This window comes from Rhopilema esculentum, chromosome 6, assembly GCF_057945365.1.
Source record: "Rhopilema esculentum isolate cy_ngs chromosome 6, ASM5794536v1, whole genome shotgun sequence".
NCBI classification, from domain to species: Eukaryota; Metazoa; Cnidaria; class Scyphozoa; order Rhizostomeae; family Rhizostomatidae; genus Rhopilema; species Rhopilema esculentum.
Window position 1 is genome coordinate 4228658 of NC_142820.1, and position 23674 is coordinate 4252331.

The window sequence follows — 23674 nt, forward strand, 5'->3', positions numbered from 1 at the left end:
GAGACCCTTCAACAGTATGACAATTTTAGACTTATGCCTCTTTTTCAGCCAGAGCCTCAATATCCCAGCCTCGCCAGCTCTTGCGATCAAGACCAGACTGGTGTAATGGCCGCCTAATCGGTTTTAGCTTTGAAATAAGTCTGGTTGCCGCATTGATATAACAATGATTAAAACAATTATTTGGTTTGCTGGCGGTGGCTTATTTACTGCTTGTTTCGCCAATGCTTTTAAGAATGCTCCATTATTCAAAAGTAAGTATTTTTTTGCAAATCAAAATAAACCATGTCAGTCTCATCAGTTATTATGCCTAATTTTGTTACCTCATACTCGACGATGCATATCTACAATAAAGTAATAGGCATTTACATGAACATTAGAACTACTACATAAAGAACATGTTAATGTAACCCATACAAAATAATGCAGATGTCCAACTGTTGGAGTTTTTGCTAAGACATATCCTCTTCAGGTATCCATTTATGGCTATATGCGTGTGGGAGAAATAGGGGTTTGGGGCAGGCCTCATCAATAATAGTTTGCGCCTGAGAGCAGAAAGCTGAGGGAAAATGTGCCTGCAAGTAAAATAGATTGCAACTTGTGAGTAGATACTGGTAAATTTTGCGGATCTGCCTTTCTACTGAGTTTCTTATTAAACTCAGTGCTGCTACACCAACTTATGTTTGTCAAAAGCAGATACCATATCAATATGATTATAGCTACAATTGTATGAAAAATTGAATAACATAACAATTGCTGACAGCAATCTACATTGATGTGTGTCGCAAGAAAGGAAATGAAGTGAAAGGTCCAGTTGCGTTAATAGAAATTGTAAGAATATTAACATAACACTGGGTTTTCCTCATTCCACAGTTTAAATCTTTGCAGTGAAAGATTCTTTCCCCAATGAGTCCAGTGCAATATTTCTCAGTCAACACAGTGACTTTTACGGAATTTTCATACTTGTAAGATTTGATCATTTTGATGTGGAGATGCTTTCACTCCAAAAGTTGAAAGAAAAGATGCTTGTTTTTGTTGTCGCAAATTGTCAGAATTTTCTTCTAGCTGAATTTTATTCAGGTGTACCCCATAGGCATAGGAGACATAGGGGCTGCAAGAGTATAAATAAGTTATAACATAATGCTCAGAAAAAGGAACGAATGAATGATTGCGAGTGATCAGCAAATATAAATAGAAAGATAAATAGAGAGAAATAGAGAACAAGTAGATAAATAAAGATAAAGAGATAAAGAGGCAATATAGAGATAAAGAGACAACATAGAGAGAGAAAGAGACAAGACTTCAACTTGATAAAATATTGATATTCTGTCATTTTGGCAAGATTGTAAAATAAAAATGGAAGCAATCGATTCAGCAGCCCCCTTTCTTTTCTTGTTTTAGACAACAGAGCCTGTTCGACCGAGAATCAGGATATCAAAAGAGAGATAAATAAAGGGGGTTTTAGTTAGACTATATCTTAGTTCTAAATAATATAAAATTATATACATATATAATTCATCATCAGGTACCATTATCTATCAGAAGATTGGCTACCATGACCCTCCAACTATCCCTATCCTCAGAATATCAAAATCTGAGTTTTGGTTTGTTGTCATGTTCATAGATGAAACTGTCATGGTCATATCTGTCATGGTCATAGATAGATAAAACATATATAATTAGAAAGAACATTATAAGTATATATATGTGAAAATAGATTAGAAAAAGTAAATGGACAATTGAAAGTATATTTTACCAATTGAATGTTTTGCTTTTGCAACAGTAAGTGGTGTGTGGCAACTGGAAGCTGAAAACCTTTAACCAACTAGACCTAACTTCAACTACCTAACTTCAACTACCTTGTTGGCTGAAGACTGTGTTTGGCTATAAATTGCTGAGTACCATTAATTTCTCCTACAGGGAAAGACAATATATGAAATGCTCAAGTTTTTTTACATGCGCTATCAGGCCTGGCCGTTTGTATTTTCATAGGTGAGCTGTGAATTGCTCCCCTCATTTGCTGAGGCGAGCTAAATCAGTAACACATAGAATGTACTTTAAAGACAATCGACAGATGACTTAATAAGCCCCTTTAGTATCTGTTGGTTGCCTTAATGTAATAGCCTCAGTCAGGAGTGTGCTGTTTTACTTCTTTCAATTTGCATTTGCTTTAACCGTGACTTAGGCACCCCCTTTACTTGAAGTATTTGTAAAGCTGGCACAACACAAAAACAACAATTTTCTTGCAAAACAATATTTTTGTTGCACAGAATTTGAAAATGGCTTTAAAAAACAAATTTTGAAACAAACTTAATTATACGTCTAGCACTCTTCAGAGAATAAAACGTCAGAACATAGAAGGAAAACTCTACGCTAAAATACCCAGTTTTGGATCGAAATAGGCCATCAGAAAACGCGAGGACATGACTGTTGAGGTTTTCCAATAAGTGCCCCTTTCCTATTGAAAATGTTACCAACGGAGTCCTAAGGTGAAAACAAACTCACTTATGTCTACACAAAAGCAGTCGGCCATGTTTATATAGTAGATAGATTCACAAACTGCTACATAGATGGAGCGATGATCAGGCTTTGCCAATAATGCGAAACATGTTGCCGTTATAGTTTTCACCCAATCTGGGTTTTACAGTAAATGCTGCTGGATAGTGGAATTCCATATTTTGGTTGTCGTTTTTGATCTGCAAGACAGAATACCCTGTTCTCTTTGAGGGATAGTTTTGTTTCTATTGCTGGAAGGGACCTGCTGTCTTATTATATCCCCAATCTACAATTCCTACCCATTTCTTCGACTTTCCTTCCAAAAATATTCCTGTTTTCTTAGGATCGAAAGGTTCTAATCGCTACAAACGATGTTTGACTATTTCGGTTAACGCTACAAACCACCTTTCGGTTAACTATCCTTTTCCAAATAGATCGAAGTTTATGCATATCATAACAAAAACCGCCCAACAAGCAAAAAGTTAATTGCAAAAAATGCAGTGACGGGAGAAATCGTTGTTACAAAAATAAGCCAATTAACCCGTTTTCAGGGTTCTCTGAATAGGAAAAGGGCAAATAAATGGAAATTTTAGGGGAGCGATTCTCCCTTCATGTTCTGTTTAGGAGAGCAATTCATAGCTCGCCTCAGGTTGCAAGGGGAGCGTGGAGGCGAGCGCGAGCTATCGCTCGCCTCAAACGGCCAGGCCTGCGCTATGTACACTGGTGTGACACTTGATATCTGTTTTTTGCTTGGACCAAACTTGCTTATTTCATGATTTTCTTTCTTTCTTTCAGAGCCATCTAGACATATTCTATTTACATTAGCTGGACTTGCCATTGGATATAGATTCCACTTATTTGAAGAAAATTCTGAAGATCTTTACAAAGAATTAATAAAGAAACACAAAAATGCACCCTGGTATGATAGAGGTGTTCTTTTAGCTGAGAAGGCTTCAAAGGGAGATGAAGATGAGACTGGTATGATTGAAGGTACTACAATATTTTGCAAGTATTTGGTGTTGTTTTGCTGCTACATAGTTGGATGAAAAATTTATCATTAATGCACAACATATAGACACCTCAAATTTCTGTTCCAAAATTTATGAATGATTATTTTTATAAAAAATGCTGCTTAGCCATTTCTACCTTTACAATGGACATTCTACCTCTATGACTGACATAGCAAATAAACTTTTGGACACAATGTATTCACCTCCAAACAGATCAATATTCTGATATTCAGATCATAGTGCCTGCCAGTCTAGTAAGGATTTACAAACTAGAATAATATATTATGGAATCCAGCTTTGTTTTTTGTTTTTTATTGACAAATAAGCTAACTACAAAAAGGAATTTATAATCTAAATATGCAGTCGGAAATAGAAAATACATAACATCATCTGGTCCCACTGCAAACTGCACTTACATTTCAACATTTTACAATTCAACAAAAAGAGAAGAAAAAAGCCAAAGAGCATAAAAAAGAGAACATGTAATGGCTTCAATGAAGAGAATAGCCAAAAGCGTCACAAGAAGCTCTGCAATGCAGAACAAAACAACAAAAGAGAAAGAGAGGGCTGGGGTGCCACGAGCTGTACTGACAAGTTAAGGTTACATTAAACATTTTCTGGATGAAATCATCTATTTTTCGATTTCTTCAGATTCTGGTAGCCAGATTTTCAAGGCACACAATGATACCATGTTTAAAACTAAGGGAAGTTTTGAAAATGGCCAGAATCCTCTGTAAACAAAGGCTTCCATAATTTCTTTATCAAAGCTTTAGGCTGAGGTCTGAAAATCGCTTGACCTTTCCTTGCTTTGTGGTCGCCTATCTCATTTGCAATAACTAGTTACAATCCCATGGCACACCCATGTATCCCATGTATGGCTGTGTTTGTTTAAACAGGCCTATTGATCTTTAAGCTTTAAATGACTTGACCCAGATCACACTGTGGTTTAGGAGTGTACCTTGCAAGTGTGATCAGTAATATCCCATTCTCTCAGGAACCACAATTTCTCTATATACAGGTACGAAAAAGCTATTTTGTACCCAAGGAACCAATCGAGTGGCTCAAAAATTTGTACACAGCTGGGATAGATGTTGGGTAACCAAAGCCTATCTCAAAATATTTGTATTTGCCCTGGTCTGTCTTTTAGAGCCAAATACAAATGTGGGAGAGAAGAAGGATTGTTTGCGGCACTTCCTGCCTATATGAGTCAGTTTTTGTTACCTCAACCGCAAGGGTACAGAATAGCTTTTGAAGATGATACACTCTTTTAAACAATAAATTTGCCTGGAAAATATAATTTTATAACATTTGCAATTTATTTGATATTGCTGGAATCACCTCATTCTTGTGCATCAAATGATGTATAGTTTAATTGGATTCCGATAATAGTTTGGCTTTTAGGGAAAGAAAACCAAATAATGTGTCAAAAGCATTTACCGTTTTGACAGATTATTTCATTATTTGACATATTGTCAAAAGCATTTACCGTTTTGACAGTTTGTTTGTTGACATAATAAAATTTGTTGTGTTCTCTAAAATCAATTTGTTTGCAAACTGATTGAAATAAGGATTACCAAAGAGAAGTAATTCACATACTTCTTCTGGTGTCATGTCATTTGGTGGTAATCCACGAATCTCAGAGAGCTTAACAAAGAGATCACTTTTCAATTCTTTAAAGAGATTAAAATACAGGAAAAAGTGTTAATTATCCTCAACACCTATATAACAAACACAAGTTGGGCTGATAGACTCAAAGTTTTGGTAATCCAGCTCAAGCATTAGCTAGATATTTTGTAAGCAACAGTACTCAGTTCTCGGAAACAATCATACACAGAGTTGTCTCTTTGTCAACTATTTGCATGAATTTGGGCATAAAACCTTCTACTATGAGCCAAAATTCTTGTCATTGTGGCAAGGCACAAAAAATAACATCAAACATTATTCTTTGTCATACAAATTTTAAAAGCTTGATTTAAAGATTCATTTTGAAAATTATAAATAATTCAAGTGGAGGTGAGGGCAACACAGTATGCACTATGTGATATCTTCTGAAATGCATCACAAAATAGATGACTATGTAAGAAAATGTGCTGCATTGAAGAAGTCATTTCTAAGAATGCTTTTTATTCTCCATGGAGATAGTACTATGGAGTTCCAATTTGTTATGAAATTTAGGCACACTTAATTTCATCGTTTCTCCTTTTTCACAAATTATAAACTGCAAGCTCAAGGTAAATGTTACAAGTTGCAAATGTCCATCACATTCATGACACTTGCAATTAGCTGCACCTTTTACGGATTGCTATAAATCATGTCAGTTGCTCTGGAGAGACAGATTGAGTTAAAAATCGTCAAAAATTCAAGCAAAATTATTGAAATGGGTGATTGTAGAAAAGTAATGGCAAGAGGCAACTTTGAGACCTAGTAAGAAAACCCTGAACGTTTGATGATATCTGTTGAATAATGCTTAAGAACAAGTTTTTGAAAACTTTCCATAATTGCATGCTAATACCAATTGCCTTGATTCAACCTGTACTGTTCACTTTAATATCAAGAATAGCAGAGTATCATGCAATTATGTCTGTTTGAATGTTTGTTGCTGCCTTTTTCCCATAGTTTTTTCTCAAAATCATTGAATAGAGATAAGCTTTGCAGACAAATTTCTATTGCTTACTTAATTGCCAGGGCTCGAGAATGTCTTACAATGAGTTCTAGTTTGTCTAAAGCAAATTATTGACTCAACCAACCTCAATATCTATCTTTCATATCCTTTGTCATAGTTGTTTACAATCAGGACATAAATCTACCTGCTGCATCAGTCTAAGCTTTCATTATTAGTGTGATTCTTACTATTTTTCAACGCTCTGATATGATATATTCCATCATATTTCTTCTTTTTGTTTCTAGATGACTTTGAAGATTTGGAGGACGATGAAGGTGATGAAGATGAGGAATAGAAATATAAAGATGTGTGTTGTTGTTCCGAGGTTTTCAGTAGAATTTGTTATTGTCAACCATGATTTGTTTTTTCCTTTGATTGCCTTGTAAGAAAATTTAGATGCTATTAAGACTGACAGCCTATTTTTTTATGTTACCTTTTCTTCTCATTATGCTTATGTCCGTTCGTGTCTGTGACACACCAAGTAATAGAAGAATTTAATAGATAGCACATTTGAACATTTAAATATAATGGTTGTATCTGATGTTATACTTTCCCAAACAAAAATTATATTACGGGTTGCAAAGATCGTAACTGGCGTATTTTGCAGTTGAGCAATTTTTTCCGTCAAGACATACGAGCAAGACAACCGATAGTAAATGACTGAATGAAAACAAGGCTGCCAAGATGATCATCTGAAACGAGAAATTGATAAGAAGTTTTGGATGTAGCATAATTTTGTTGCGTCAACTCAGTGGTTTTATCGTAGGAATAGCGAGAACCAGCGTAAGGGACAGGCAGCAGGCTAACCAGAGTCTAGGTAACAATAATTTTGGAAAAGTTCTTGCCGACGTTCAAGTCAAATATCAATAGCATAAAATTACTGCAGCAAAGGCTTGCTGGCTAAGATTCAAAAGTCAGCCAAGATGCAAATGCTCACTTGCTCACAGTTTGCATAGATGGAGACATGGCCCTTCCTCTCTTATTTTTTCCAGATAACTGACCGTAACGGAAACCTTTGGTTCTTAAGCCTTTGTTTCCTTAAATATTGTTTGCCTTTGTATCAACAAGAGCACACGATCTTCAAGGCAATTTTCAAAAATTTATTTATTTTTGCTCATAATAACTATTTTATGATAATCGATATTTTCGTCGTTATTATCAGTGTTTAATATTGTCTTGAATACAGATAATGGGTCTTTTGCGCCCTTTTGTGCCCTTTTGCTATTTATCTTCCTTCACCAGATATGCAGTGCTAGATTTGCTTTTGCATTGTGCTCGATTTACAAACTTTAAATCCTTCTCCTCTTCCTCGCTGGAGGAAGCCTCATCTTCAAGATTGTCAAAATGAGGCTCTAGCTCAGGGCTGTCTCCTATGCCAAATACCTCCTTCTTGAAAAGTTTCCAAGAAAGTCGTTTCCTTGATGGAGAATTTTGCGCCCATTTTGGCTTTTTGAATTCCGACTGCTTCAGTCGTTCATTCAGCCTTGCCACCAACTCACTGGTCACTTGAAGCAGATAAGAAGCTTGACTGGTTTGCATCTCAATCCAAGTAAAGGCTCTCTCTTCCATTAAGTAGATTTCAAATCCAATGCTATTTTGGCCACCTATCTGTGTCCACTGTCGTACTTTTCTCCATGGAATATGCAGCTCTTTCTTATCTAGAGAAAGTAATCAAAGTTTACCAATGTGAGAAGACGGTTTGTGCTACGATAAGAGTTTTCAGATTATTTCAATTATCAGTTTCCCATGTAACAGAGATTTTAGAACTAAACTTTCATCTGGATATCTGTAATGAAACTACAACTGGCTTTCCAACTAGGAAATCCATTTGCGCTTTACTTTCTGCATAAATGTTTTGGTGCTGTTCGCCACGCTACAACAACATGACAGAACTGTATGCAAACACTTACGCTGCCATGAGCAACAAGAAAACAAAGTAAAAGTGTATTGATTTTTTTGTATAGCTATTTGATAACCTGAGAAACGGGTGAAGTCAACTAAGATATATGCGCAGGAGACTCTTTACATATGGCTCTTTATCTTATACATTGTGTATTGCATAAGAGGGATGGGCTTTCACCTACATCCAGGTGAGAATAAACTTGTGTATTTTGAGCAAAGGTAGACTGTCGAGACTCGGTAAGGTTTAAGCAGATTCCTTTTCACCTTGCAATCTTGACCTATTATAAAAGTTACAGCAAAAAATTAAAAAAACATAGAACTAAGACCCAAAGGTGTTTTCGCACTTGATCAGGTCTTTAATTCGAAGATAATTGTTTATAAAAGATAAAATGCTTAGACCAACCTGTAATTATGACCATTTTCTTGTCACTACAAGCTATGTCAATTTTACTGCCCTTTTTGATCACTTGTGTTTTCAAATTGATGCTTTTGATCAGCACGACATCTTTTGTTACTACATCACCATAACCTTTAATACCTCTGGCATACTCGACATACTGTTTGTAGCTAGGAAAGCCAGGATCTAACATCTCTTCTAATTTCTCTTTTTCCTCGGAAGTTGGCTGGAGGCGCCCTGCTACAATATCTGCATTTATCTCCAAGGCTAATAATCGTAGACTAGGGACATCAGTTCTAATGGCTTTTGCTTCGCGTACAGGATCAAAGGACCATTTTCGCACTGATATAACGTACCGGCACGGAACATAAATTGTTTCATCGTCGCCTATTTTTCTTATTGGTGGATCAAGACCTTTAAAAAGCCCAAAGAAAGGTCTACTTCGTTCCTGTAATCCAATGGTATCAAAAAACACTTTCAACAAACGACTAGAAATTATTTTTCCTGTTGTAACTTCAACTCGGACAGCAGGGGGTGAGCCTTGAGGCAAAGTATAGATCGATACTTTAATTTTGCTTGGGAATTGCGAGTGATGTGATGCCTCAGCCATATTTTCCGTTTAACCAAAGTATCATTAAAGTCATATGCTTTTTTGATGTGTACGTTTATCTGCAAAATCTTCATACATGGCAGTAGCTGAATGAGAATCTTCCCGTTGATAGTGTTTCTCCCAGTCTTTCTGTAGGATAACTTTCCTTCTTCTGCTTCTAATTTTACCGCGGCCTTTCTAAATGGTCCTTGTGAGGGTGATTGCACTTCCTCTTCAAGTGGCCCTCCAAAGGCACTTAAAGGCACTCCCGAAGGGTCTTTCCAAGCCGCTATAGTCGTAATACTTTACAGGTGATAAAATCGAGGCTTATGTAATCTCTATCTTATTAATATTAAGGTGCTAGCTACTGTTATCGTTGGAAGACCACAAAAATTGTTTTGCACGTGCAATTACAATAAAAACCCACATTGCAAGATTTGCATTTAAGAAAATCAGCTGATATTAACACAATTTTTCAGTGAGCTAAATCAAAATAAAAGAAAAAATTTTAACCGCATGTTGTTTAGTCCTTTATGTCTGTTATTGTATTCACTTGATTTTGTGCTGCAGCTTCGAGCTGCTTACGTGTCAAAGCTTTTTTCCAGAAATTTTCATAACTTTTGCAAGGAGATGACGCCATCAATTTCTGTTTCTACTATCCTTAGCATCAAGGGGCAAATCACTCAAAGAAAATCTCATACACCTTTTTTAAAAATCCTATTGTTTTATCTGAAAATCCCAAGAAATCCTTTTGTTTAAGGGAAAACCTCGTACTCTATTTGCAAGAGTGAATTGTCCCTCGCTTAGCATTAGACATAAAGGAACTGGGATTATACATTTGCAGTAGATTTATTTCCAGCACAATTTCATCTTTCCTGACTATTCAACGGTTAATAACGAGATTGTGCCCTACACAACAAACAGGCTCCTAGAAAACTTTAGAAAAATGATCATTAAATTTCTTGAAAACTGGCAAACAAGCATGGCATTTTGGCTTCTGGGGCTGTCATTCTCCTACGCCCCTAATTGCTATCTGAACTTAGTAACTTCTCCTCTTCTGTTTTGCATTGGTGGCTTTGTGGCAAGTTGGAGTGGGTAAAGGACGGAAACGAGACTGGGCTTTGCCGCCGATGCTCAAAACCCTTTGCAGAAATTTAGATGGCGAGCACTCGCAGTTGTGGAATATAAATAGTTAATGAACTGATCATGGACTATTCCACTGATGATACTATGGAAAGCGAAGATGAAGACGAGGGGATCTATCATGGTACTTGAGATTTTTCACATTGGTGATCACTTTACTAATGAAAATATCGGTAGGGGAATCTAGCCACAACACATGGCCCATGTGTTGTTACTAGCGCTCAAGGTCAACTCTTGATCCATCTAGTCTATTTATATTTACCACTTTTAAATTATTAAACGATTTAAATGATTAACTTACTATATTACAATAACTAGCGGGGTAGTAGATCAGTATCACTGAAGTTTTGTTCCGTGTTATGGGGGCTCAGTCAGGACCGCTAATGCCTTAAAGCAGCAAACATTTTCTATTTTTTTGTTACTTTAATAGCACAGCATGCCTGGTTTTACATAAAACCAAGTAAATAGTAGTATGATAAACCTATAATATACTATGATATAGATATTATCCTATCAAGGCTAGGCAGAGAGTTAAGTGCAAAAAAGAAACAAGGGGGATGTGAGTGTTGATAGAAAATTTATTTTAAAGTAATTTCTATAAGAAAAAAAACATTATTCTTTCAACATTAATAAGGAGGGCTCAACCTCAATTTGTAAACCCCTTCAGGCTTTCAAAAGCTAATGTTGAAACAGGATCTACTGTCTTTGTTGGACCATAGTTACAAAAAGAACATATTATTGCTTTCCTTTTTCATAGCTAATACATTCATGATATTGTTATTTTGTGATGTACATAATATAATTATGTGATATCATTTAAATACATGTTGATTGTGAACTGCAAATATTGCATGACAATGAAAACTGCATTGAGGAAATAGAGCTATACCTGTGAGAAGTGTATTTTTTTTGGAACATAAAAACTTTCATTTGATGGCATTAATGTCTTTCTATCTCAAAACATGAAGGTTTAATGGTTATAATTCCTAAACAAAATTAAATATTGAACCTCCCAGTTTTCATTCCTGCTGAAAAGGTCTGGGACTGTAAGTTTCCCAAAGAAAGTTTAATGTGTTCAACTATTATCCTTCGTCCTTTCTTTATCTCCATCACCTAAGTTTCATTGATTTTCTTAAGGGCAAACAAATGAAATGGGATGTCCACATGGAAGAGGGACAACAGTATTTTCAAACGGCAGTAGATTTGAAGGGAAGTTCAATAATGGTGAGTTGATTATTCTTGTGGTTTTTGTTCCCAGTGTCTCAGTGGTTAGGTTTGCTGACTACAGATCCAAGGTTCCATGGTTTGAGTCCTTGAAATGGCCAGATTTTCTCTAAGAGAGATAACAGTCACCAACTCTCTAAAATTCTAGGCATAGGAATCACAAGGTGAAGTCACTTTGATAGGAAGGACCAGGACACTTCTCAATAAACAAAATCTTTTTAGTGTCCTAAACTACCTTCTGAAGCTAGATAGCAAACGATACAATACAATCTCCAGCTTTACTTTAGTAAAGGTCTTGGTAAAAATTAAAACATTTTTTATTTTTTACAGGTGTCAAGGAAGGGAGGGGTACTTTTTTCTTTGCAGATGGAAGGTATGTTTAAGAGCTTGCTGGAATTCGAAACATGAACATTCTTTGAAAGAATTTTCTGGTTTCTGCCAGAAAACGTCTAAAATACTGACAGAAAAATATCATCATAATCGTGGCTATTGTTCTTTGAAAGTTTTTTTGAACATGTTTTACTTTTAGCTGCCTCTCTGGGAACTATATCGATGATGCTCTTTTTGGTAAAGCAATATATACATATGAGGATGGAAGCAAGCTAGGTAACTGTTTTGTTGTGTATTTGTAGTGTATTTCGCCAATTTTTTTTGCTTCATCATATGAAATGCAAAATAACAAGATGGAAAGGAAAGGTCATATTGAAATCCTTATTATTGGTAGTTAAGGCTAAGGATTTCTGCTCAGTATTCAGTATATTTATATTTTTGTCATAATGGTGAAGAGGTGAGGATCATTAACTTACTTAAAGCATATTTTTTGATAGTTAGATTTAAGAAAGAAAGAACAAATTGTTAACCATAGAAAAGGGAACAATGTTGTAGAACCCTAAAGAAACATGAAAGATTATCATTCATAATTTTTTTTCATGGCATTACATCATTCAATTTTGAAACCCTGAAAGGAAATTCCCTGATAAGAAATCTCAAGTTTGCCTGAAGATTTTAGATATTTTCTTGAGCAAAACAGAGAAATTTGGGGGAAAAAGGGAACCACCAGGATTTATGGTTACAAAAATTTCTTGGGTATCACAATAATCTGTTTTCAAAAATTTCAAAAGTTTGTTGTATATCAATAATATTCTTTCAAAAATTTTCTGGGCATCACATTTATTTGAAAATTAAGTAGAATGACTGCTAAATATGCATTTAATCTATTTTTGTCATTTCAATGCATTCTAGACATTCCAATAAATGTCCCCTCAAATCAATGAAACATCTCATAGAAGGTTGTTACAGAAAGGGTGAAGGGTTGCTTATTTAGGAGTGTCACTTGATTGTTGAGTTACAATGGGATCAATCTAAAACGATTTTCAGTGAATTTTAATGCACAGCCACTCTTGTTTCATTTGCTAGACTGATCACTTCAGCCAGAATGTCACATTAAACCTAGAGCAGTTCCTTAGAATCTCAAAAAGAGTGTTAGCCTCATAATCTGATAAAACATTATGAAATAATCCTACACTTAAAAATGCAAAATCTAGCATAGTCTCATTCCCTATCAAGTAATTGTAACTTAATCTTTCTTCTAAAATTCATGAGGCAAGCCGGAGTATTAAGGAATTCTTTATTAACCTGAGATCTTTTATGAGGAATTTCTTAGCTTTTTCTTATTTATACAGTTGGCACATATGTTGATGGTGAACTGAATGGACCTGCAGAGGAGTTCCGTAAGTTTGATTTTTGAATGTTGTTTTGGATTTATGTTTGTCTTCCCTTATGCAGTTATAATATATTATAGTGGAAAGAGAAGGTATTTTGAATAAAGTAAAATCAGTGTTTCATGTTGTCAATATTGCCTCAAATACATCATTAGCTTCTTAGAATGGGGATGGACAACCTATGGGCTGCAGGGCAAATTTGACCTGCCAGCAAATGGTTAGTGGCCCTAGGACCTTCAGAACAGACAGATAATGAAATTGTTTTATAAAAATGTTAGCTTGCTGCAAAAAATATTCTATTAACATGACCATTCAGCAAATGTAAAGGATCAATAAAAACTTGCAGTTAAAATTTGTCAGCTACAAACTTCCCAAAAATTAATTCCAACACAGGCACATATCTAGATGCTGCTTAGTTGTTGTTAAGGTTTGCTCACTGACAAAAAAATTAGGAAAATTATTATCAAATCTCTTAAAAGTCCGTAAAGTGCTCAATTCGATGTCAAAAAGATTGGTTAAACAACCCTTTTCAGTTTCCAGCAAATGTATATCAACCTTTTACATATTGATATAATTCGATTTAATATTCAAATTCTACTACAATAATAATTATAAACACAATAATGATAACAATAAAATGCAACTAGATGTAGTAGAATTCTTAAGGAGGAGCCCTCAGAATAGGTAAAATAACGGGATGAGGGCCCCCCTATTGTCTAACAGAACCATAAACTCAACGGCGATGCCACATTGCTAGTTTCAGTAATAATTAAATATATCGAATAGAAATTTCATTTAGGCATTAACTTAGCATTTAGCAATTGATGTTTTAAATTCTTTTTGAATAAAAATCTTGATGTAAAGTCTCAAATGTCAGCTGGTAGGTCTTTCCAGAGTTTCATCTCTAGATAATGGAATGAACTACAAGCCAGATTGAAGAGTATTTTTTACGCCCTTTGGTAGAGTGTTCTATATTTTCGGAAATGATAAACCTACAATGCCTGCCAAAAGTCTTGGAACACTGACATCAATTTCCAAGGTCAAAACCAATCATCCCCCTCTCCCCCACGGAACAATGTTGGTTTACTATCAAACGGGTTAGGATTTTAGGAAGCACTTTCTTTTGCGCTTCTTTTATGATATTTCTCTAAATCATCAACATTGTTTGAGGGGAAAGGGGGCGGAAGTTGCAATTTTGTTTCCTGAAAGGAATGAAAGATATCAAATGCAGCGTAAATTGGTGGGTGTTCCAAGTACTTTTGGCAGGCATTGTAGCTTGAGCAAGAGATGGATGAAAAATAAAAAATTATTCATTGTGATGATTGGATTCAAATAAGCATCTTTTAATGAAAAATATGTTTTTACTACTGTAGATGCGTCTGGAGATATCAGTTTTAGAGGCAACTACACTGATAACATTCGTAATGGCTTGTGTCATTTTTGGGATGAAGTAACTAATTTTCCTTCTGTTACTTTTTATCAAATTCGCTCTTACACAGAAACAAATTTTCAAACTTAGTTTGTTATTCACATTGGATATTATGATGCATACATACATACATACACAAGTGGTGAATAGATGCTTTAAAAATCAATGTCAAAAATATCCTCGAATCATAGGTTGTACTTTTTGCCTTCATTTTCCCTATATTGAATTTTTTCCTTTCCAATTTCACGATGCATAATATAGAGCAATCGTATTATTAGATGTTTAATCAGAGAAGAAACATGGCCGCTCTTACGCATAGTTCTTTGCTTGTATACTCATCAGACCCTAACGAAATACATCTCTATTACAATGATATCAATCTGCAAGAGCTGTAATAATTTTTGGCAAAATAAGTATTGTTTGTTCTGTTGCTATTGCTCTGTAAGAAGTATTCTATTGCTCTGTAGGCAAAGCCTTTTATATATCAAGCATATAGCACTTATCCAGGTTTATCTACGTTTGTATAAAGATATAAAGACCTAGAGGAATGTTTTTTTATTTTAGTTTGGGGGCCATATTTTTGGCGAAGTCAATGAAAGTGGACAGCTTTCTGGTGATGACATCATTTACGTGTATCCTGACAAAGAAACGGCGCTGAAAGGTAGATTCCAGGTGAAAGAATCCTTACGTCACAAGGCTTTTGCTGAATAGAAATTTTGAAACTTCTTGAATTCGTTTAAATTTGTTCTCTCAATAACCAAAGTACTTTCAGTGTATCATTCTCTCGAGACTTTTTTCTGTTCAAGTTTGAAGCTTCATTATACTTTAATAACATTGGTTGCTTTTTAAAAACAGCATAATCATTAACTTTCTTTATATCAGTAGCTTAAAAGAGAAATCCATTGTTCGTTGAGTTCTGATTTTATAGGATGGAGAGCTTATTCAGGCACAACTTGCAACGAAAATCAGCCCAGAGAAGAAGTCACTTGAGTTTGGAATTCATATCCCAGGTTTGCATGTGTATTGTAACTGATATTGCACTCCCGATACCACCCATATTGCACAACGTATTTTTTTAACCAAACCTTAACATACACCTCTTTGCAAAGGCACTTTTCAACTAGCCACTTCTCAACTCGTATTTATACGCTCTTATGGTTAAATTGAAACGAATGAGTTACATTCTCACCTGAAAAACCAAACAATATGTTCCTTAATTTTTGTATACGCACCAATGCGTGTGAAACCTATGTATATTTAAGAAACTTTGTTATTAATTGCTTTGTAAATATAACTTTAAACGTTGTTTGCAATAAATACTTCATATTGGTTGAAACTTCAAGTCTTTTAACCTTCACCAAACGTTTTTTAAAGTTATAAAAGTTAATATTTTGATTGAAATTGCTTTTCGAAGCAACCACTTTCAGACGAGATGTTTCAACAAAGGAAAAGATATCGGAACAACCTCTCCTAAGTGATCCTTTTGAAATTAAAAGGTTCTTATTTTTCAGCCACTTCATAATTTCTTGTATTATTATTTGGTGTTATTTTTGTATATGCTGTCTTGTGTCACAAGGAGCAGGGGCGTCGCCAAAGGGGGGATGTAGTGCTGCACCCCCAACACTTTGTCCTTCGGCACATAAATGAATTTTGCAGGGAAAGAGAAGACATTTTTTCTCACACTGTCACCTTTTTGCAACAATTGTGACGTATCAATATTTGTGCAGGAGTTGAACTTTCAAAGGATGGCACTAAGTATGAATTTTGAAATAGAAACGCATAAAAGCAGCAAATAGGATTATTTATTTTATGACCACGCCCTTAAAGAGTGAGAAACGCCCTTCCTGTCGGCTTAAAGCATTTATGCACTCCTCCGAAAAAAATTTTGGCTTCGCCCCTGACAAGATATGCCAAAAATGTGATGTATACAGAACAGCTTCAGAGTTCTCCAGTTGATCCTTGTATTTATTAGTATAGATCATTTTATTATACGGGTATAATATAGATCATTTTATATTAGTATAGATCATTTTATTCTATTTCTCACATTGAAGAAAATGTCCCCCTGAAATCTCAATTTTACTTGGATTTTACGAGGATTGTTTTGGGTTCGAAGTCGTCATAGTTTCTCGTTTGATCAGAAAGCTTTGCTCGTCAGGTTTTTGTATGGATAAACACAGTGTTTGTATCGTAAACCAACCAGAAACCTGACCAGTACAGGAAATACCCGCATATAAGAAACCCCTTTGTATAAAAATGGCCTCATTTTCTTCAAAAGGGTTATAAACAGTCGTGTTGCATTCTCTGTTTTTGCTGTAGGATGGTTTTAGTGTGTGTATTCTATTGATGTGAACATTTATACTGTAGATTATGTATTATACATTACTACCAGAAGTATTGAACACACGTCCATGGACGGTACTGTCATATAACTTGACTTGATTTGACTGGACAGTACCTATTGATAGAAAACTTAGACCTCTAGACAAGAAACTAAGAAACTCGACGATGAAAGGTCTTTATTAATAGCAAACGTTCTGAGACCTCACTTTGAAAGAGCTGTTTCTTATATGCGGGTACTTACTGTACACAAATTCCTACTTCACTCATATTACTTTTAAAGTCCTGACAAGTTGGAGCGTATTAGATATCATTAGGCACTTCAGATAGCCTCTGGACGTGTACACAGTCTTTAAGAAGATTGCATATGTAATTTCTAGTGAACAGACTGTGCTAATCTTTTTTTACTTTTCATTGACGATTTCTTTTTTATGTCATTCTGGGTGTCTGGAGCATTTTTCAGATAGCTTTGTTTATTGTTTTTGCAGGACATACGTCAAAAAATCAGAGATTTCTAATGCTGGGGAGGGTCTCTTTGCAAGGAAGTATATAGGGCCTGACGTAAGTAGCCTGCGCGCAGACCCAGTATTCTGAAGAAGAAAGGGTCTTCTTCAGAATACTGGGTCTGCGCGCAGGCTAGACGTAAGTAGCTTTTGTCCGCTTTTCATGAAAATTGGCTCGTTATATGTCGTTAATGGTCTCCAACCAAGAAATGAAGGAAATAGGACGAGATCTGAAAACCATGAATTTTGCAAACCTGCTTAGAATGCATCACAAGATTCATTCAGAACTGTTTCTTAAATACTAAACGCCTGGGTGTTTAATGCAAAAAAATCTCTTTTAGGAGGGGTGACCATTGGGAAGGCGTTTATCAGAGGGGCCGTTTGTTGAAATGTTTTGAGAGAAAAATTCATTTTTCAACTCATTCCGCGCTAATTAGGTGAGCGTTGATTAGAGATCACGTTTATTAAAGAGATGGTGCTCAATGGAGAGAGTCAGGTAGTTAAGAAAATATAATGTTCTTCCGTAAGGTCGCAGATAAAAGTTTAGTGCCAGATTTTATCAACTATCAATCTTCTACAGGAAATTGTGTCGTTTTATAACGGAGTTCGGATTCCACACGAAGAGGTGAGTTAAGAATTTTTTTCATCTTAAATAAAGCCCATCATGCTGCAATATCTAGATTTGGTGGTTAATTTGTTCAAAAGTAACCAGAAAAATGTGTAATTATTCGTGACACATAATTATCGATGCACATCTGTACATAAATTTTTGCTAAAATCATGATTGTTATATGATATTTTTGATTTGCGCTGTTCAGAAGAAAAGTTTAATTTCGTATTATGCTATGTTCTGTTTTTATTTCACAAGTTTTAATTATTTTTCTGAACACATACTTATGGACTGTTGTAAAATTATAAATAAACATAGATTCATAAAAAGGTGACAAATTGGACGTGGTACGTACTACTTAACGTACTACTTAAAGCTTTTTCGTCTGAAAAAAAACCTCAGAGTATAAAACATCAGAATAAGGGTCCGAAAGAACACGATTGAAAATTGCACAATCTGGGTGTCTAAGAGGTGTTGCCCGATGGCAGTGTCGCTAGTTTTAACTGTGCTTAGACAACCCAGATTGTCAGGCACCGCGGAGCGTTGAGAAAAGTGGGGGGTCTTAAAAAAGTGGGGGAGGGGCTAAAACCGTATAAAAAGAGGCTTTTCTGGTAGTTTGATACTTAATATTTGGCATTTTTTGCAAAAAGTGGGGGGGGGGGGGCTAAAGAATGCCATCAGCCCTTTCTTAGCTTTTCAGTCCATGACTGTTCTGTGTATGTGTGTGTGTGTGTCTACAAGTGTGTGCATAAGTGTGTCCCTGATACAAATTTCTACTCCTTATAAAGTGTTCACGATGACTCTTACTAATCTACTTAAGCTCAGTTAACATCAGAAAGGGAATGGACACGATTTTTAGACGATACTCAAAGGGAAAAGGGTCTAGAAGACAGTTTATTGCATGCAGTTGTTATGTATGGTCTCTCCTGTGACAATAAAAGTTTCTGTGACAAAATCAACCTCTATTCTCAATACATTCTCGGAATATCTACCTGCATTGTAGTTTTATTAAACATATTTAAAAGATTCAGTTCTTTAATTATCGTTTAATGTCACTGCGGAATATCTATTTCTGAAGCAAAAGCTTGTCAGACACACATCGTTTTATTTAAGGTTGACGCCAGGGACTGGAGGTTTAATGGAAATACTATATCATTAGATGACGAGGTATTTTGATGAAATAGGTGTATGTTATTCATTGTGTTTTTACAATACTCTAAAGACTGCCAATTTCTTTCATAAAGAGTGGTTGCGTTTAATTAATGTTTAGGGTTTTCACTGTGTAATTACCTTTTATTGAGCGTATTCTTCAGCGGAGATATAGGGGAGGGGGAGGCAAAACTTCAAACGGGGAGGGGAGGGGGGCGAAAAATCACAACACTGTCTGTAATGGGCTGTAGGTGTAATAAAAGCGAAACAAACTAATGAATCTGGCATGGTGCAAGTCATTTTGGATGATGCAAAAGATGTTCAAAATCTTTTTATTCAAAATTACAAAAACATACTTCAAAAGAAGAGCAATTCAACCAGCCTTTTGATAATCATTAGCTCAAAATCAAATTGTTCATATGTTTATTTTACAAGCTTTATTCCTTTACCTAAGACTTGTTTCATTTCGGAGCTTCGGGGTCATTTCCCCAAGGAAATCATAACAACAATTCACAGTCAAAACCATATTTGATAGTATTATAATATTGCTATAGTCTTTTATTTACAGCATAGTTTTCTAAAAATATGCAATTGTCATAGTTTGAATCTCTCCATTCAAACTTGAATTCGAAGGCTTAACTCCAAGAACCGTCAGAGCTTCTAGTTATCCATTTATAAAAGAAGTCTCTAAAACCTGTTTGATTCAATTTTTTTAAACAACTTTCTAAAGAGGGTTTAAGATTGTATTTACTGCAATGACAAATCAACTTTTGACCCATCACTGTTGTCTAAGAAATTTGATTATTATCTCTTTGCCAGTTGTTTAAGTGTAAAAGTTCTGCCGTGAATTAAACTTCTTCCTTCTTTCTAGATTGTAATAGACGTTCCAGAAGGGTATTCAAGTACAGAAGTCTACTGCGCCACTTTAGGCCATAAAGCAAATCATTCGTTCACCCCAAATGCTAAATACGACAGGTAAGGATATTATGATTAAATGCAATCACATTGCTTATTATGTTGGTATTTGTAATTATGAAAATATTGCTATTAGTGACCTTTGCTTTTCTCGAATCGAAATACGAACAAATCATGCCTACAGTTTGTTATTGAAATAGTAAAAATCAAGATGCGAAATTGCTGGAGTCATAATCGAATTGAAGATCCTGCGAAATGCTGAAGCCCCTAAAAACGATACTTTCAAGCGATTCACACTATAACCTTCCAGGGTTCAACTGGTCCTATTCAAATTCTTTGATATCGACGCTCGAAGAGGTTTGATTTTCATTCTAGATTTGATCATCCGCGATTTGGCCGGATTAAATGCATACGAACGATAAAATCTGTGGAGGCAGATGAAGAATTGACTGTTGAGTATGGCTATGACCATAATGGTCTTGGGAAAAATAATCCTGAAGCTCCACAATGGTATAAGTCTCAGCTAAAGCAATTAAGCTCGTAAAGTATGACATACGTACAATTTGATTTTGAACTTATGATTGTTAAGCTTAAGACCCATTGAATTGCTCTTCTTTTGAAGTATGTTTTTAAAATTGTGAATGGAATGATTTTGAACATGTCTCTGTCTATTTAACCTGTTTTTGTATCACCAGAAATGACTTGTACCATGCAAAATTTATTAGTTTGGTTTTTTATTATATTTACAATCCCAGACGGACGGTGTTCAGATTTTGCAACCACCTCCCCCCTCCCTAGTCCAGTGTTGATATCTCTGCTACTAAATTGTGTACGAACCGACTTAGAATGTGGGAGGGGGTTAGAGGTTGGACTATACATGCATGCTACAGGGCACGTGTATAAGGAATTGGTCCCAACAGCTCTATCCATAATTGTAGGCTAGATAAAGTTTAGAAAATGAATATTTTAAATTTAGGAAATGATTTTTTTAAAGACGACCTATTTATAGAAAAAAATATATGTGATGTTAAAACTTATCTGTCCCCTCCCTGACTTGCTAATATGAACAATAGGTCTTTCCGCCTTAACGGATTACGATGCTTGCTTTGGCTGGCCTAGCTGCGGTAGTGGACGACAACAAAAGCTATCAGGAATGGCAAGAAGATTTAATTTCTGGAACTGAATGATGGAAGCATTTCTTTGCCCTGTTGGCTTATCTGTCGCAGAGGCGAAACAGGGAATTAGATTTTTCTAGCCACAGCTTCATTTCAACAGAAACACAGCCCTTTGATTCAAAAACTCTGGAATCAAAGTTGACTCTGATCGGCTTAAATCGTCTAATTATCGATCAAGCGCAACGGTGCGTGAATTTTACTCCCGTGAAAATAAAGTTGAGCGCAATAGAGGACAGACTGCCTTAAATACAGAATTGGGCTCTTGTTAAAAAACAGAAATAAAATTAATGCTTCGTGTCATACAAAACTTCTCTGGCATTTTCATCTTAAATAATCTTTACACGAAATCCCTTTCCGTGTATTTAATAATTTTTATAGCAAACACAAGAGTAATAATTGATTAATAACTAAAGTAAAACTTAAAAACAAAATTAACAATATGGAAGGCTAATGTCGCTACTGTTTTGATTGGGATTCGTGTTCAGTTGGCTTCAGTTCATCACATGTGTTTTAGTGTGTTTTTCGGGTGGTTAAAGGAAGGAAGTCCCTGATATTAATGGGGGTTTTATCCCATACCTTTGGGCTAAATAGGAGAATCCTTTTTTGGCATGCTAACCTCGAGATCCGAAGATCTCTGCAGACTAGCGTATAATTACTGAAGTATTGGGATCTTTGTTTGAATTCGTTTCTGAGATGTTGGGGACCGAGTCTCTTTTTCATACTTTAGCGGTACGATCAAACGTGAGAAGTTGCTCTGCTTTGAAAAAGTTATTTTACCATTCGTCTTTTATCAAGGGTGGATAAAGAGAGGGTGCGAGGAGGCAGATTTTGCAACCATATTTCCTTAGCAATTGAGGGCCTATTCTATTTCAATTTTGTCTTTTTACACTTTGTATTATCTATTTGCACTTAGTACTTTGCGCAGCTTCGTGAAATTGTAGCATCTACTTTAATGCCCCGTCTTGCAACTGTTCAGCGTAATTCTTTCGTTTCATGCGTCTAGGTGTTCGATCATCAAACTTCCCCTGGTTTTACAATAAAGCATTCTACAGAATCAGAATGCAAAAATCACCCCGCATTGAACAATCCTTTTCTTAGGCCGTGATTTCTTTTAGTGGCGAAGTGGTTCACAGTTTGCAGCTGTTCTTGGATTATAGTCAGATATAACAAGCATATTGATCAAGGCATCATTAAGAGAATTTTGACTGTTGTATTGGGCCAAACCAAACTAAGCCCCCCCCCCCCCCCTTCCACTTTTTCAGATGCAAGAATTTTTGACCGTCTTTTTTATTGTTTCTGAAAGCAAAGTATGAAATAATAAAAAGAGAACAAACTGTTTATATGCTGCTTAATTTTCTTTTATCTATTTACTAACTTGTTTAGGTATATTTCTGTTATTTGTCAATTATTTGCATCAATTCAGTGGGTAACTTTCTGTACCATTGCAATGTCTGCATTTTGGATGTGTAAACATGGCCTACTGAAAATACTCGAGACAACGTAGATGCACAAATCTGTCCAGGAAGTAAAATTCTCTCAATCAATACAAAAACTTCTTGTTATTCACATCGATGTGCATTCTGAACCAAATGTCTTTCTTTGTCGATACTTCTATTCAAAAGTCCCCTCGGCTTAAAATAGTACTTTGCAGATCGAAAAGAGGATTTTCCACCCTAGTCATTTTGGCTGCATCTGAATTTTTTGGAAAAATGTTCAACTTTTTTGCAAGAATGTTGAAAACGGCTCCTTTTTTGCTTGCGGAGGAGGTCACTAAAACGAGACTCATGCTCCATGCCAAAAAGCGCCATTTTGTAAAATGGCGACCCAGGAGGAAGAGGTAAACGGCGAAGATGCCTCGCAAATACACCAAAAAACCCATGCAGCAGAAGCATCTACTGACTTGGAGAAAATCACTGACTATGAAGAAGATAAGGAAATATCTTCTTCAGACATTGCCAATGCCGTATCTTTAATAGAAGGCCGTCATTCTGAGGAGAGATTGGAAAAGGCCCAACGCGAGAAAGAACTCGCTCAAGTGAAAATAAAAAAAGAAGACGTGGACTTAATTGTAGACCAAATGGAAATAAGCCAGGTCATTGCAGAAAAAAGACTTAGGGAGCATAAAGGTGACGTAGTGGAAGCACTTGTTTCTCTGTTGGAATGAAGTTCCGATCGTTGGAAGCGACCCCCTCGGAAACAATATCAATGAGGCATGGCATTTTTCAGCAAATTGTCGCAAATAATTGAGGAGTTGATGTTGATCTTCCTCCTTTTTGGGTGTTTAAGGAAAGAACGCTAGAGCTAATAAGGATGCACAAGGCTTATGGCCTGACTATTAATGCTTTTCTTGTCCGTTGTTTATATGAATTTGCTGTGTAGGCCTAATGAATATGAAAGTGGAATGATATTAAA

The 23674-nt window shown here is 35.7% G+C and overlaps 4 protein-coding genes across 5 annotated transcripts; 3 read left to right on the plus strand and 1 right to left on the minus strand.

Annotated features, from left to right (window-relative positions):
* Positions 1-61: 61 nt before the first annotated feature.
* LOC135686832 (uncharacterized) lies at positions 62-6571 on the plus strand. 2 transcript variants are annotated; one of them, XM_065203187.2, is made up of 3 exons: positions 62-251; positions 3289-3471; positions 6411-6571. In XM_065203187.2, the coding sequence occupies exons 1-3, from the start codon at positions 164-166 to the stop codon at positions 6458-6460; spliced, it is 321 nt and encodes a 106-aa protein (XP_065059259.1). In that variant the 5' UTR covers positions 62-163; the 3' UTR covers positions 6461-6571. The 2 variants fall into 2 exon arrangements, with proteins under 2 accessions (XP_065059259.1, XP_065059258.1); XM_065203186.2 differs by having other exon boundaries at positions 66-251; positions 3289-3483.
* Positions 6572-6723: 152 nt separating this feature from the next.
* Positions 6724-10013, minus strand: LOC135686827 (uncharacterized). The gene is made up of 2 exons (XM_065203180.2): positions 8471-10013; positions 6724-7823 (listed from the first exon to the last, which is right to left on the minus strand). Exons 1-2 carry the CDS (start codon positions 9072-9074, stop codon positions 7387-7389), a joined length of 1041 nt encoding a protein of 346 aa, XP_065059252.2. The 5' UTR covers positions 9075-10013; the 3' UTR covers positions 6724-7386.
* A 54-nt stretch (positions 10014-10067) lies between these two features.
* Positions 10068-20744, plus strand: LOC135686826 (histone-lysine N-methyltransferase SETD7). The gene is made up of 14 exons (XM_065203179.2): positions 10068-10320; positions 11334-11420; positions 11751-11793; positions 11950-12026; positions 13103-13150; positions 14515-14591; positions 15135-15242; positions 15499-15580; positions 15985-16066; positions 17399-17471; positions 17994-18038; positions 19137-19190; positions 20044-20147; positions 20463-20744. The coding sequence occupies exons 1-14, from the start codon at positions 10260-10262 to the stop codon at positions 20629-20631; spliced, it is 1110 nt and encodes a 369-aa protein (XP_065059251.2). The 5' UTR covers positions 10068-10259; the 3' UTR covers positions 20632-20744.
* Positions 20745-23047: 2303 nt separating this feature from the next.
* LOC148960090 (huntingtin-interacting protein K-like) lies at positions 23048-23674 on the plus strand. Its single transcript, XM_089109068.1, has one exon. It carries the CDS (start codon positions 23079-23081, stop codon positions 23424-23426), a length of 348 nt encoding a protein of 115 aa, XP_088965194.1. The 5' UTR covers positions 23048-23078; the 3' UTR covers positions 23427-23674.

Bases quoted from the DNA above. Each gene is read 5' to 3' on its own strand.
- LOC135686826 (XM_065203179.2), top strand. From the start codon at position 10,260: ATGGACTATTCCACTGATGATACTATGGAAAGCGAAGATGAAGACGAG. The intron at 18,039-19,136 runs GTGAGTTAAGAA...GTTTTATTTAAG, and splicing joins TTCGGATTCCACACGAAGAG to GTTGACGCCAGGGACTGGAG. The intron at 20,148-20,462 runs GTAAGGATATTA...TTTTCATTCTAG, and splicing joins CCAAATGCTAAATACGACAG to ATTTGATCATCCGCGATTTG.
- LOC148960090 (XM_089109068.1), top strand. From the start codon at position 23,079: ATGGCGACCCAGGAGGAAGAGGTAAACGGCGAAGATGCCTCGCAAATA.
- LOC135686827 (XM_065203180.2), bottom strand. From the start codon at position 9,074: ATGGCTGAGGCATCACATCACTCGCAATTCCCAAGCAAAATTAAAGTA. The intron at 7,824-8,470 runs GTTGGTCTAAGC...TACTTTCTCTAG, and splicing joins GAAAATGGTCATAATTACAG to ATAAGAAAGAGCTGCATATT.
- LOC135686832 (XM_065203186.2), top strand. From the start codon at position 164: ATGATTAAAACAATTATTTGGTTTGCTGGCGGTGGCTTATTTACTGCT. The intron at 252-3,288 runs GTAAGTATTTTT...TCTTTCTTTCAG, and splicing joins GAATGCTCCATTATTCAAAA to AGCCATCTAGACATATTCTA. The intron at 3,484-6,410 runs GTACTACAATAT...TTTTGTTTCTAG, and splicing joins TGAGACTGGTATGATTGAAG to ATGACTTTGAAGATTTGGAG.